Source organism: Scyliorhinus canicula, chromosome 16, assembly GCF_902713615.1.
Source record: "Scyliorhinus canicula chromosome 16, sScyCan1.1, whole genome shotgun sequence".
NCBI lineage: Eukaryota > Metazoa > Chordata > Chondrichthyes > Carcharhiniformes > Scyliorhinidae > Scyliorhinus > Scyliorhinus canicula.
This window is the reverse complement of record NC_052161.1, coordinates 50,616,210-50,631,976: the sequence shown is the minus strand read 5'-3', so window position 1 is coordinate 50,631,976 and position 15,767 is coordinate 50,616,210. Positions and strand designations below refer to the sequence as shown.

General features: G+C 52.8%; 1 protein-coding gene across 2 annotated transcripts in view; it reads right to left on the bottom strand.

The window, feature by feature from the left end:
* Positions 1 to 15,767, bottom strand: part of LOC119951080 (adhesion G protein-coupled receptor A3-like) — a 664,838-nt gene that overhangs the window by 264,405 nt on the left and 384,666 nt on the right. Inside the window, exon 8 of one of the 2 annotated variants that reach the window (XM_038774125.1) lies at positions 3,165 to 3,350. In XM_038774125.1, the coding sequence (XP_038630053.1) occupies positions 3,165 to 3,350 (186 nt within the window). The remainder of the gene's footprint in view (positions 1 to 3,164; positions 3,351 to 15,767) is intronic. The other variant, XM_038774126.1, reaches the window with a different exon arrangement.

Here is a 15,767-nt window from a genome sequence, read left to right as displayed (position 1 = left end):
CTCTTTCCCCCCCCCTCCCCCCAGTCCCACTTATCTTATACACTTACGTTTTCCCTGTACTGGACCTTTCAACCTGTCTGGTTTATGGTAGCTACTGTCCTAAGAAAGCGATGTGGTCTCCTCACCTTTGACCCGATAACCCTCGACAGTAGGCCCCGGGAACATGTGACACTGCACGGATCTTGCCAGGACTGAATCGGAAGGTCAGGCAAGATAGCAGTGCCTGGATTTGAAGGTATGAGTGAAGGGGGTGTCCAGCAGTGAGACCTCTTAAAACTGAATAGCTAGGATGCCACTAGAGTAGTTTTACATAAGTTAGTTTATTAAAGATTGAGATTAATTATAGAAAGTTTACTGGGTAATCATCATTAACCATTAAACCTGTATTTTAGGACATAGAAGTGATAATCATGTAAACTCTAGCTACAAGCAGTGGCCAAAATGCATGATGGGATTTAGGCTAGCTAATTTGCCCATGTGTTTGAGACACAGGAGATGTGTGACGAGCAGATTACACAGTGCATGTAAATAAGTTTCATCGGTGGCCCCCAATATCCTCTGAAACAATCCATGGAGTAAAGAGGATGCCAGTTCTGCCATCCTGTCCCTAATGAACAATCGGTGGGCAGGATGTTAGGATGGGGAAAACAACTTCACAGCGCCAGGGTCCCAGGTTCGATTCCCCGCTGGCTCACTGTCTGTGTGGAGTCTGCACGTTCTCCCCGTGTCTGCATGGGTTTGCTCCGGGTGCTCCGGTTTCCTCCCACAGTCCAAAAACATGCAGGTTAGGTGGATTGGTCATGCTAAATTGCCCTGAGGGTCCAAAAAGGTTGGGAGGGGTTATTGGGCTACGGGGATAGGATGGAAGTGAGGGCTTAAGTGGGTCGGTGCAGACTCGATGGGCCAAATGTCCTCCTTCTGTACTGTATATTCTATGTGACTTAAAATGGACATAAAAGCCTTTGGTAAACAACAGGTGACAGGATGAGGCTCAATCATGGGTTGATCACAATTTTATTGGATCAGCTTGAACATGATAGCTTCAGGGATTGGATTGAGTCCAACTGGGGTGCGTTATTGATTTTGGAAATTGTATAATTGATGTGTTTTTGTGAGTCTTTAGTAGATCAATCTTGGCATTATCCAGGTCCATCTCTCGTGTACACGAAACAAAGCTTGGGATAATGAATAGCCGTCTTATCCAAGATTGTTGTGTGTCTACTTTGTTTATTAAGCCAAGGCCTAACAATGAGGGATGCACCCCACGTTAAGGCTGGCTCAATACTCAGGCCTTGGAAAACGCACCTACAATGAGATTACGAGGGGAATGGCAATCTGAGTCAAATGCCACTTCACCAGATGTTAGGACTCAATGGAAAATAATCTTCTATATTCACAGTGATGTGGCAAAGAATCATAGAGCACAGTGTTCTTTCTGTTGTGTCTAAAATAATGCTACAAAATACATCCCCAAGATATAATTGGCATATTTCTGCAAGATAGATTTCCCCTATACTCATTCATGTTAGATTGTTTTATACCCTAAAATAACCAGGTTGTCTGTGTTAATTTATGGACACTCATCCCATTGTTGGGCAGTTTCTTAGCCTTAGCCCCCTTCATCCTGCAGAGACAGTGACCGCTATCCAGGCAGGGGGAGCACTGATCGTTAACAACCCAAAGTGCTCTGCTTTGCCATCGCACACATGACTATCGGGCACTTTGGAGCATCCCGAGCTAACCGGGGTACAGCTAGTGATGTGCCAGTGATGCTCTTGGCCAACATTCTGGGTGAGTAGGAGTGGTCATGGGCTGCTCCTCCACCGGTGATGCTGTGCAGAGCTCTCAATGCGGATGCAGAAGAATGGTGGGCTGGCTTGGCTGCCAATAGGAGGAGCATGTTCCAAGATGGTTAGGGTGTGGGGTGTTTGTACTAGTGCCTGTTCTGATGATGGGTGCATGACCTGAAACTTTAATTCTGTTTCTCTGTCCACAGATTCTGCCTGATCTGCTGAGTATTTCCTGCATTTTGTTATATGTATGGCAGCCTTTGCCTGGTTGTAATAGCTCATCTCTTATTCAGAAAGTCATTGGTTAAAGTCCCACTCCAATGATGAGCCCATAATCTTGGCTGACATTGCAGTACTGAAGGAGAATGCTGTACTTTTGGAGGTGTTATCTGTTTGATTAAGCATGTTCACCTAAAGCCCCATCTGCTCTTTCAGGTGGACATAAAACATCCCATGGGACTATTTAAGGAAACAGTTGGATATTGTGATGGTGGAGGAAGGGACGACTGTAATATCTTTCTGGATATATGAGCTGGATGGCCAATAGTTTCCCTTATTTGTATCTCTCTTGTGATTACAACCAGAATTTATTCTCCAGGGGTACTTGCCAAAGATTAGTATGTTGAACCCAGAAAGGAAGCTTACAGTGAGGGAGAGCACAGTCTCTTGAGACCTCCTTTGAAAGTCTTGTGAAATATCAATTTTAATGATTTTACCTTCAATTCCAGTTTCTAATTACATGCTGAGAGAAATGGAATATTTTCCACGAAAGGTAACATTTAACCATCAGAGTACCATGTTCAAAGAGAGCAGAGTTTAAAAATGAGTGCTGAAGTGTAGCCAATCTTCACAACTTTGTACCATGTTTACGGTCAGTTTTATCCTGGGTAACTCAGAACTGGGTTGACACTTTCCAGCACATTTTTCGATTTTTAAGTTCTAATGAAAGATCAGCGACCTGAAACGTTAACTTTGTTTCTTGTTTCCACTTCTTCCCACGATGCTGCCAGGCCTGCTGCTGACTATGACCAGCATTTTCTGTTTTTATTTCAGATTTCCAGCATCTGCAGGATTTTGCCTTTGCCACTTTCCAAACTCAAACTTATGGTGAGTAGATAGAAGAGACATTCATGCCATCAGGGTGTACCTGAACTCAAGTCTTGAAGTGCTTAACCCACTGTAGAACTAGCTGCTGATTTAACTGCTGACTTCAATTAGCAATATGCGACATTTAACAACTAAATATTTTCTCTTTGCAACTTAGCATCGAGATCCTTATTCTGTGGCAACTGAGCTCTTTCTATTTTTGGAAAGCAGTTTACTTTTGCAAAGTTGCAAATAATCCATACTTTAACTGCTTATAGCTGTACATACCTGAAGTCCCCTTTATTATTGGTCACTCGCTCTGCAGGACAGTATGGTGCAGCAGTTTCTAGCACCATAAGCTCTACCTTTTTGCTGCTGTTCCCACGGGAGGTAGTGATGAGGCACTCCCACTCTCCTGTTGCATCAACATCGATGTTGGACAGAATCAACTCACTGCATGTAGAAAACAAAAGTCTTGATGCACCAGTGATTTGCAGAACTTTAGGTTTATTTTGACAGTTGGGGTGTGTGGCGAGGGGGTAGTCGGTCAATGTGCTCTTTGGAATGTGCATCGGCATTCTATGATTCATTCAGTTTAGACAATGTCCTCAGAGGTTTTAAAACCTGTATACCATCAATCATACCCAAACTCCAAATATTTTCTGTGCCTTCCCAATGCTTGGATTAGAAAGTAAACACAGATCACTGCACAGAGTCAAGGAGAAGGTGGGGGATGAGGAGGAGGAGGGGAGTGAAGAGGATGAGGATGGGGGGGGGGGGGGGGGGGGGGGGGGGGGTGAGGAGAACATTGCTTTAGTTGTGTCTTGCTGTGAATTAATTATATACCACAGTATTGCTCTTTTTAACCTGGTGAAGAAATGCCACTACCTTCTTAAAAAGGGTTAAAAGACTGCAATTGTTTAGACCAGTAGGAGTTACGTTAAACAGGGGCTATATACAGAAGCAGCAGTTTAAACATACCTATTAATCAAATGCAAGTTTGAGCATTCATACTGGCTGCTAGTTCACTCTAGCCAGAATAGTCCATTTAATATAACATTAGCATTTCAAACAATTGCCGATATGTTTATCGGACTACATTTTCACCATCTCTATTCAGTCCTGGAGAATGAAATGTAATTAAATCAATTTATTTTCATTGTATCTGATGAAATAAAGTAGAACCTTAAATTCTTCCAAAAGCGTTCTTTCCTTCTTCATCAGATTAAGTCAGACAATCTAAACTCGTCATTATTCCACAACTTTCTTCAGTGAATGTACAGGATTAACCAACAACAACTTGTATTTGTAGAGTACCTTACAACATAGTAAAATGTACAAAGACATTTCACAGGAGCAGTGATCAGACACATGTTGACAGTGAACCATATGGGAAGATAGCAGGGAAGGTGACGAAAAGTTTGGCCAAAGAGCTCATCACAATGGACTTATAAAATTATCTTTAAATATTTTTCATAGCTAGGACCCTGCAGAATGCACACTTTTACACCAAACTGCTCAAAGAAAGTGGGAAAATGCCACAGTCCCACATGGACAATCACTGTCACGCTTCAGCTGAACCTTCACATTCCTCTTGCAAATACTGCATTCTTTAGTCCCCCCCAAATTACTCAGCGCATATTATGGGCAGGATTCTCCCAACGGGCGGCTAAATGCCGACGCCGGAGTAAAAACGGAAGTGCTTTACTCCAGCGTCGGCGCCCATTCCGGGACCCCATTCTGCGGCCTACAGGGGGCTAGGATTGCCTCCGCTGCCCCAGCTGCCGATCACAGCCTCAACCCAGCGCTGTGGGGTCCGCGCATGCACAGTTGGGCCGGCGCCAACTAGCGCATGCGCAGTGGCCTACTTCCCCACGGCGGCCCCGGTGCCAAATGGCGCAGGGCTACAGGAGCCAGCGCGGAGGAAAGGAGGCCGGGGGGGCAGCGAGGCCGGCCCACCGATTGGTTGGTCCCGATCGCGGGCCAGGCCACCACGGAGGGCCCCTCGGCCCCTCCCCCCACCACCCCCACCCCCACAGGCCGCACCCGGACCCTTCAACGCTGAGCTCCCGCAAGCCCACAGCAAGTTAGAATGGCGCCAGCGGGACTCAGCTTTTTGTTGACGGTCGCTCGGCCCATCCGGCCCAGAGAATCGGCACCCCGGCCCATGCCAGCCCGAGTCGGGGAGTCGGCACATACCCCGACCGCCGCCACTTCAACCACGCCGATGCCGATGGTGCCGATTCTCCACATTGCGGAGAATTGCGTCCCTGCCGGGTCGGAGAATTCCGCCCATATATTTCTATTTCAGTTTTAATTGTGATAAAATAAAGAAGGTTGTTTTGGAACGGCCACTTTAAGGGTTGATTATTCGCGGGGCACAAGACTCGCGGGGGCCTCTGGCATGGGAGCGTGCGAACCTTAGCCAATGGGGAAGTAGTCAAACAGTAAAGACCCGTTTTCCAACTGCTCATCCTGTGCATAATTAACTCTGTTGTTAGTACCAATAAATCACTTATTGTTGTTCAAGAAGGCTCCTGACTGATACTGTGCGCGGCTACAATGGTGAAGAGTTGTCTTTAGACAAAAACCATTGTCGTAATTTAGACCTTCTCCTGATCCTCTTCACTCATGGTCACAGTTGAATTTAGTGTTCATGGACACCATCAGTGTTATGATTCAGAGCTGACAGCTTTATGCTTCCACTGAATAGAAACAGTCATTGAGCTACTTTACACCAGATATTTTTATAAATGGAGGGAAGATAAGGCAGCTTCCCTGAGCATGACATCTATATAACCCACGAAGCACCCTCGAAAGATTGAAGAAGTGCTGGGTAATTTCATGCAGTGAACGTACATGGCATTAACTGTTGAGGAGCCATCTCATGACACTTATCCATTTTTCAAGCTCCGTTTAACAACATTAATGCCTTTGAATCATAGAATCATAGAATTTACAGTGCAGATCGAAGCCTTTCGGCCCATCGAGTTTGCATCGACCCTTGGAAAGGGCACCCTACTTAGCCCACGGCTCCACCCTATCCCTGTAAACCAATAACCCCACCAAACCTTTTTCGACAGGAAGGGCAATTTAGATTGGCCAATCCACCTAACCTGCCTAACTTCAGACTGTGGGAGGAAACCCACGCAGACACAGGGAGAACGTGCAGACTCCGCACAGACAGTGACCCAAGTCAGGAATCTAACCTGGGACCCTGGAGCTGTGAAGCAACTGTGCTAACCACTGTGCTACCATGCTGCCCTCTAAGATAAGACTATAATGTAGTAGTTGTTCATGGAGGGCTGTCTCGTTGCATTACGCCACCTTTTTTGGAGTGGTACCCATCACGCTTTATGTAGCCAATCACCTTTCTCAAAAAATGGAGGGAGATGTTTTTGTCCTTTGTGGACCATGGATAATTACTAATGCAGAAAAAAGCAAGGAAACAGTTGACACACTCAGTATAGGTTTCACAAAGGGAAGCAGTATAATTACCATTTGTGACAGTCACATTGACTAACAGGTGAAGGAATTTGGTGCATCTGGTCCAAACAAGGTTTTTTCAGGAAGGGCCACATTACGGTACTGTTGCACCCTCAATCCTCTTTGATAAGCAAACATTGTACAACAAAAACAAATGTGATTACTCCAGATACCTTTGCTCAGGCATACAGCAAAGACCATTCCTCTATAAGTCTGTGCAGCAGGATCTGCATTTGAGCATTCCAGCGCTCGCTGTATTCAAGGCATGTACCTAATGATAGTTCCTGTCAGCTGCTGCTCTGAGGTTGCTATGGGGAAAATCATCATCAGTCACAGCTGAAGAAGGTAACCCTGATTTCTAAACAGCTGTCACCTAGGCTTTTTGTGTCTTCAAATGATGTAGAAATGGTGCACTTATTCAAAATGAACACATCATGGTGATTGTCAGAATATTTCACGCTGATTTCAATGACAATGGCCAGAATTCTATCAGCAATCCAAAGGTGCCTCATTTGGGCCCAATGCTGTATCTTGAGCCCCTGCCAGTATGCTGCGGGATGATAGAGGTAATTTTACCAGCAGCATCCAATTAAGAGGCCACGACCATGAACACCATCCAATGAAGGGTGACAGCCTGCCCTTCCAAGCTGCCAGTTCAATCAGAGGGCCAGCAGCTCTGAGGTCCCACCAATGGAGGTGATAGCTGCCAAACCTGCAAGGAGAAAAAGAGTACCTCCATGTTGAGATGCTCTCACAGGTAAATAGGAATGTTTATTTCTGTGCTGAGGCCAGGCAGACCTTGACAATTGGAAGAGTGGTTCCCTCCAGCAGCAGCATCTCAAAGGCCATGGCGAGGCCTGAGAGGGATGTCGACCCTTCCTTCCCTGGGAGACAGCTAAAATGCTGGCAGTCTCATAAAACATGGCCTGTGGTGGGCAGCCAAGATGCTGCTTTTCCCAAAGCTTCTGTAGTCCGACATCACCCACACATTAATGAACTAGATGACCTTTTCAATGAAAAAGGCCATGGGGATGGTTTGCGGAGGAGCCTCAAGGTACCATGTATCCCCCCATTGGAATTTGATTCTATGTAAGGGCAATTCTTTGTCCATGCTACACAAGGCGCGCGTCCTGCTATGCCAGAATAGTGGGAGATATTCTAAACAGGGGGCGGTATTCTCCATTGCCGACGCCAATATCATAATCGGAGATCGGGCGGAGAATCCCTGTTTACGACCAAATTGGGGGTGGCGCCTGTTTTCGGATGTTCCGCCCCCCTCCAAAATGGCAAAATCGAGGCGTATGCTGCACGTCGTTGGGACCGCCTCAGGACATTACCTGAAGGCCCTCCCCTGATGCTCCTCCCCCGATGGGCCGAGTTCCCAATGGCACAGGCCACGTGTGCCGGAGTGGTGGGTGCGGACTGTGTCCAGCGCTGCCATAGTCAGGGGGGGGAGGGGGCTTCAGAGAGGGCTGGGGAAACTGGTAGGGTGGCCCGCAGGCACGGCCATGGACCCGACAATTCTCCGTCCGTTTATCTCACGAAGACCGTGTTACGTGGCGCAGCTTCTAGCCCCTCACTGGTCAGGGGGTCGGTGCTGGGGGTCTCGCCAATTTTTTTGGTCATAAAACTAGACACTTGCTCCAGACATAGCCTCAAAATCGGAGAACTCAGCTCAGGATACTGAACAGAGCACAATGCGCTTAGCATGTTGCACGTAATTTAAACTGGTTTACACCTTCGCTGGGCGTGAACCAGATTAGCATATTTAAATAAGCATTTAAACATGCTTTGTCAGTTTACAACTGGATTCTCCAAGCTCCCGGTAATCTCCCTCTGCGGGCGCAGCTCAGGCCGGCGAGAATCACTACTCGTCTCCACCACCGGAAACCAGATGTGATGACGATGCTGGGGGACCCGGAGGCCATTAGAGCCCCTGAGTGGTCAGCGACATGGCAGGGCAGTACTGGCACTGCCATGGATGCTGGGGACACTGCCAGGTTGGCACTGGCGGGGGGAGGGGGGGGTTGGTGGTAGAGAGGCCTGTTGCCAACAATGTTGGTGGGGTGGGAGGAGGGGATCTTGACGGTGACACAACGCCCTTTAAAAAAAAAAATCGCACCTCATTTCCTGCCGGAGACCATGCTTAGAAATATTTTGAGAGAATTCTGCCCTCTAAGTTTAAATACTCTTCATTGCTAAATTACTGTATTTGTAAACACAATAGTTAGAATAAAATCAATTAAAAAACATAAAAGATGTTAACACTTTCTGCTTGTGTTTCACACTCAGGCTTTCTCATTTGCCACGTCTTTCTCTGCTCACCTCTCCCAATCTTCAACCCCGCTGGCTCGTTCAGTCAGGATTCGGAATGAGAGCTGATTGCGCTCCTTGACCTCTCCACTAGCCACTGGTCTGCACCCTGACCTCCCCACTAGCCACCGGTCAGCTCCCTGAGCCTCCCGCTGACCACTGGTCAGCTCTCTGACCCTCCCCCTGGCCACCAGTCTGCACCCTGACCCTCCCACTGGCCAGCGGTCTGCACTCTGACCCTCCCACTGGCCACCGGTCTGCACCCTGACCCTCCCACTGGCCAGCGGTCTGCACCCTGACCCTCCCACTGGCCACCGGTCTGCACCCTGACCCTCCCACTGGCCAGCGGTCTGCACTCTGACCCTCCCACTGTCCAGTCCTTCTGCTCCCTGACCCCTCCCCCGCACTGTCCAGTCCTTCTGCACCCTGACCCACCCATTGGCCAGTCCTTCTGCACCCTGACCCTCCCACTGACCTGACCTTCTGCACCCTGACCCTCCCATTGGACAACCCTCTGCACCCTGACCCTCCCACTAGTCAACCCTCTGCACCCTGACCCTCCCATTGGGCAGTCCTTCTGCACCCTGCCCCTCCCACCGGCCAACCCTCTGCACCCTGACCCTCCCAATTGGCCAACCCTTTTGCTCCCTGACCCTCCCACTGGCCACCGATCTGTACTCTAACCCTCCCATGTCCAGCCCTTTTGCTCCCTGACCCTCCCACTGGCCACTGGTCTGCACCCTAACCCTCCCATTGGCCAGCCCTTCCGCAACCTGTCCCTTCAACTGGCCAACCCTCTGCACCCTGACCCTCCCATTGGCCACCGGTCTGCACGCTGACCCTCCCACTGGCCACGAGTCTGCTCCCTGACCCTCCCACTGTCCAGCCCTTCCACACCCGTCCCTCCCACTGTCCAACCCTCTGCACCCTGACCCTCCCATTGGCCACCGGTCTGCACCCTGACCCTCCCATTGGCCAGTCCTTCTGCTCTCTGACCCTCCCACTGTCCAGTCCTTCTACTCCCTGACCCTCCCACTGTCCAGCCCTTCTGCACCCTGACCCTCCCACTGTCCACCGGTCTGCTCCCTGACCCTCCCACTGTCCAGCCCTTCTGCTCCCTGACCCTCCCATTGGCCACCGGTCTGCACCCTGACCCTCCCACTAGCAACCAGTCTGCTCCCTGACCCTCCCACTGGCCAGTTCTTCTTCTCTCTGACCCCTCCCCGCACTGTCCAGTCCTTCTGCTCCCTGACCCTCCCACTGGCCACCAGTCTGCTCCCTGACCCTCCCACTGGCCACCAGTCTGCTCCCTGACCCTCCCACTGTCCAGCCCTTCCACACCCTGTCCCTCCCACTGTCCAACCCTCTGCACCCTGACCCTCCCATTGGCCACCAGTCTGCTCCCTGACCCTCCCACTGTCCAGTCCTTCTGCTCCCTGACCCTCCCACTGGCCACCGGTCTGCTCCCTGACCCTCCCACTGTCCAGTCCTTCTGCTCCCTGACCCTCCCACTGTCCAGTGCTCTGCACCCTGACCCTCCCACTGGCCACCGATCTGCTCCCTGACCCTCCCACTGTCCACCGGTCTGCTCCCTGACCCTCCCACTGACCAGCCCTTCTGCACTCTGACCCTCCCATTGGCCACCAGTCTGCACCCTGACCCTCCCACTGTCCAGCCCTTCTGCTCCCTGACCCTCCCACTGTCTAACCCTCTGCAACCTGACCCTCCCATTGGCCAGTCCTTCTGCTCTCTGACCCTCCCACTATCCACCGGTCTGCTCCCTGACCCTCCAACTGGCCAACCCTCTGCACCCTGACCCTCTCACTGGCGAACCCTCTGCACTCTGACCCTCCCATTGGCCAGTCCTTCTGCTCCCTGAACCTCCCACTGTCCAGCCCTTCTGCACCCTGACCCTCCCACTGGCCACCAGTCTGCACCCTGACCCTCCCACTGGCCACCGGTTTGCACATTGTCCCACCCATTGGCCAACGAGTCTGCACCTTGACCCTCCCATTGGCCACCAGTCTGCACCCTGACCCTCCCACTGGCCACCGGTCTGCACCCTGACCCTCCCATTGGCCACCGGTCTGCACCCTGACCCTCCCACTGGCCACCGGTCTGCACCCTGACCCTCCCATTGGCCACCGGTCTGCTCCCTGACCCTCCCACTGTCCAGCCCTTCTGCACCCTGACCCTCCCACTGTCCAACCCTCTGCACCCTGACCCTCCCATTGGCCAGTCCTTCTGCTCTCTGACCCTCCCACTGTCCAGCCCTTCTACACCCTGACCCTCCCACTGTCCAGTCCTTCTGCTCCGTGACCCTCCCATTGGCCAACCCTCTGCACCCTGACCCTCCCATTGGCCAGTCCTTCTGCTCTCTGACCCTCCCACTGTCCACCGGTCTGCACCCTGACCCTCCCACTGATCAGTCCTTCTGCTCCCTGAACCTCCCACTGTCCAATCCTTCTGATCCCTGACCCTCCCACTGTCCAGTCCTTCTGCTCCCTGACCCGCCCACTGGCCACCGGTCTGCACCCTGACCCTCCCACTGGCCAGCGGTCTGCACCCTGACCCTCCCTCTGGCCAGTCCTTCTGCTCCCTGACCCTCCCACTGGCCATCAGTCTGCACCCTGACCCTCCCACTGGTCAGTCCTTCTGCTCCCTGAGCCTCCTGGTTGTCATTTCTCTTGCTTGCCGATCTTCCCACTCCCGACCATCTACCCAGCCACCTCGGTTGCTCGCCCGTCCTCCCACTCTTGACTCTCCTGCACACTGCTTCCCTCTCCTTCACTATGAGCAAGGGTTCAGGAGATGAGTGGCGAGAGTCAGGAAGCAACCTATGGAGTGAGAGAAGCATTAAGTTGCAGGGTTGTGGAGGTAAACCACAAGTTGGCAGAGGTGGCCAACTGGAAAGTCAGTGAGTTGAAGGGTCTGCAGCCACCGGCGGTCAACCAACAAGAAGGTTAGGGAGAAGGAGCGGCTCCAGTGACCAGAAGTGTTACATCCAGAATGAAACTACATTAATGTGGATCCACAATACTAAACGTGAATACCAGCCCCATTAAAAACATAATGGGCGGCACTGCTGGTCCCCCAGCCTTGTGTTTCTCAGTGGCACGCCATCTGCTGGCAACAGGATTCTCTCTTCTTGGGCGAAATTCTCTGCAGACCGTCGTAACGCCGATTTCCGGCGAGAAAAATCGGTGTAGATGACTCCGGCGTCGGGGCCTTCTTTTAGGCCGCTATTCTCCGTTCCCGGAGGGACCGGCAGCTGACTGACGCGATACGCGTCAGTTTCACCAGCTGCGGAAGTGGTGAGACCCGGCGTTTTGGGGGGGGGGGAGGAGGAGGAGAGAGACAGCCCGGCGTTTGGGGGGGGGGGAGGAGGAGAGAGACAAACCGGCATTTTGGGGGCGGGGGGGGGGGGAGGAGGAGAGAGACAGCCCGGCGTTTGGGGGGGGGGAGGGGAGGAGGAGAGAGACAGCCCGGCATTTTGGGGGAGGGGAGGATGAGAGACAGACCCGGCATTTGGGGGGGGGGGGGGGGGGGGGGGAGGAGGAGAGAGACAGCCCGGCATTTTGGGGGGGGAGGAGGAGAGACAGACCCGGCATTTGGGGGGGGGGGGGGGGGAGGAGGAGAGAGACAGACCCGGCGTTGGGGGGTTTGCGGCGTTGAGTTGAGAGGAGGGGGGGGGTTTGCGGCGTTGAGTTGAGGGGGGGGGGTTTGCGGCGTTGAGTTGAGAGGAGGGGGGGGGTTTGCGGCGTTGAGTTGAGGGGGGGGTTTGCGGCGTTGAGTTGAGGGGGGGTTGCGGCGTTGAGTTGAGGAGGGGGTTTGCGGCATTGAGTTGAGGGGGGGTTGCGGTGTTGAGTTGAGAGAGGGGGGCGGCGTTGGAGGGGGGCGGCGATGGAGGGGGGTAGGGGTGGTGAAGGGGGTAGGGGTGGTGAGGGGGGGTTGGGGTAGGGGCAGCGGCGTGCAGAGGAGGGGGGCGACGGATGCCCGGGGCCAACGCACCGTCGCGCCCCCCTCTGCACGCCGCTGCCCCTACCCCAACCCCCTCCCCTCACCACCCCTACCCCCTTCACCACCCCTACCCCACTCCAACGCCGCACCCCCCCCACTAACGCCACACCCCCCCCACTAACGCCGCACCCCCCCCCCCCCACTAACGCCGCACCCCCCCCCCCTAACGGAGGGAGGGGGAGGAGGAAGGAAGGGGGGAGGAGGAAGGAGGAAGGAAGGGGGGGAGGAGGAGAGAGGGGGGGTGTGTGGATACCGGCCTTCAGAGGGAGGGGGACGGGGTGTGGGTACCGGCGTTGAGGGGGGGGGGACCTGGCGTTGAGAGGGGGGGGACCTGGCGTTGAGAGGGGGGGGACCCGGCGTTGAGAGGGGGGGGTTGCGGCGATGAGGGGGGATTGCGGCGTTGAGGGTGGGGGGTTGCGGCGTTGCGAGAGATGGGGGGGCGGCGTTGGAGGGGGGTAGGGGTGGTGGGGAGGGGGGTAGGGGTGGTGGGGAGGGGGGGAGGGGTGGTGGGGAGGGGGGTAGGGGTGGTGGGGAGGGGGGTAGGGGTGGTGGGGAGGGGGGTAGGGGCGTTGGAGGGAGGTAGGGGTGGTGAGGGGGTTGGTTGGGGTAGGGGCAGCGGCGTACAGAGGGGGGGGGGCGACGGTGCGTTGGCCCCGGGCATCCGTCGCCCCCCCTCTCTGGCACGCCGCTGCCCCAACCCCCCATCCGATGCCGCAACCCCCCCCCGATGCCGCAACCCCCCGATGCCGCAACTCCCCCCCCGATGCCCCGGGTGGGCAAACCCCCCCACCCACGATGCCGCAACCCACACCCCCCGTGCCGCAACCACCCCCCCCCGTTGCTGGTTGCCTCAAAAATTCCCCCCCGTTTTTTTGCCGAAACCCCCCCCCCCCCAAGCCGCAAACCCCCCCCTATGCCGCAAACAACACCCCCCGATGCAGCACCCACACCCGAAATGCCGCAACCCACCAACGAGCCGCAACCACCCCCCCCCCCCCCCGATGCCGCCCCCCCCCCCCCCCCACCCCCCCCCCCCCCGACACTGAACGGCGTCAACCATCATCAATGGTTGACGCCGTTTTAAAGCAACTGTGATTTTCGCCGACGTGACCCGTGGCCACGTCGGCGGGACTTGGGCCCATCCGGGCCGGAGATTTGTGGAAACTAAAAAAAAAATGAAATCCCGCCGGCGCCAGCTGTTTTCAGAGGCTGCCGGCGGGATTTGCACAGCGCCGGTTTTTGGCCGGTCAGAGATTTAAAAACCCTGCGGGAGCGGGATTAACGCCGTTGCCGGCCGATTCTCCGACCCTGCGTGGGGTCGGAGAATTTCGCCCCTTGTCTCTTGATAATGGAATTTCCCATTGAAACTACCCCATGCCGCCGTGAAACCTGCAGGTGCGGGGATGCTGGCAGCAGGAACAGTGAATCGCACGGCCGAGGAATTCCGGCCCAAGTTAAATTGAAATGGACATTCTGTCTGGACTACCTTACTTGCCTGAGGTAACTATGGAAAGCAGACTGCCTGATGTGGCATATGTTCCCTTTGGCTATGCCCAGCTGCATAAAAGCTTAATGTGGTGAGGACCTCCACAACTATGTCCCTGCTGCTGAAATTATCTGTAGTTTGTCTGAGCCTTTTGAAGAGGAAGTTGTGAAGACAGGTCTCTTCTGACATTCAGCTGGAAATGCCTGGGCCATTATGTTCCTTGGGTTACTGCAGTGGTAATACAAGTTGACAGGCGATCTCTAAATAAATTAATCTTTGTCACCCAAATCGTGGATTACTTTTGGAAATTCCAATCTAATTCCTACAAATGAAAATTCAGCTTCAAACAAATCTGTCCTCTGCTGCAATAAAAATTCGGATCCAAAATGCAGATTAATGTAACTTCAGTTAATAAAACACGCTTTGCAAACGGCATTCAGGGCTGTAATTTGGTTTCCAGCTACACCGGTGTGTTGACTCTGTATTGACCAGTCACATGATCAGGAAAGCACAGGCTTGGAAAACATAAAATGCAGCGTCGGAATGTCCAAAGTGGCATTAAAGTGGCACTGGCCAGTCGAGCATGCTAACAAAAATTACAATTTTTACCTCTGAGAGAGATGTGCAGCACATTGGGCAAAGATATCCAATTATTTGCCAACAAAGCATCACAATAATCGAGGTTAAATGTAATCCTTCAGAACTACACAACCTCAGTTGTTTAACATATCCCCTTATTTTCCAATTACAGCATGAGACTGCAGTCTTTCATGTGCTCTTTGTTGCTTTTATTACTAAATCTGAGATCACGACTCTCTTGCTTCGAGACGTCTACTCACCAGGCCATTCCCCCACAAGCAACATCTGCAGTGTTGATGGAGCTGCACACACCCAGGCAAGTGGAGAGTAGTATTCCATCACATAAGAACTAGAACATAAGAACATAAGAACTAGGAGCAGGAGTAGGCCATCTGGCCCCTCGAGCCTGCACCACCATTTAATGAGATCATGGCTGATCTTTTGTGGACTCAGCTCCACTTTCCGGCCCGAACACCATAACCCTTAATCCCTTTATTCTTCAAAAAATTATCTATCTTTACCTTAAAAACATGTAATGAAGGAGCCTCAACTGCTTCACTGGGCAAGGAATTCCATAGATTCACAACCCTTTGGGTGAAGAAGTTCCTCCTAAACTCAGTCCTAAATCTACTTCCCCTTATTTTGAGGCTTTGAGGGGGCAGCACGGTAGCATAGTGGTTAGCATAAATGCTTCACAGCTCCAGGGTCCCAGGTTCGATTCCCGGCTGGGTCACTGTCTGTGCGGAGTCTGCACGTCCTCCCCGTGTGTGCGTGGGTTTCCTCCGGGTGTTCCGGTTTCCTCCCACAGTCCAAAGATGTGCGGGTTAGGTGGATTGGCCATGCTAAATTGCCCGTAGTGTCCGAAAAAGTAACGTTAAGGGGGGGTTGTTGGGTTACGGGTATAGGTTGGATACGTGGGTTTGAGTAGGGTGATCATTGCTCGGCACAACATCGAGGGCCGAAGGGCCTGTTCTGTGCTGTACTGTTCTATGTCTATGTCTATGTCC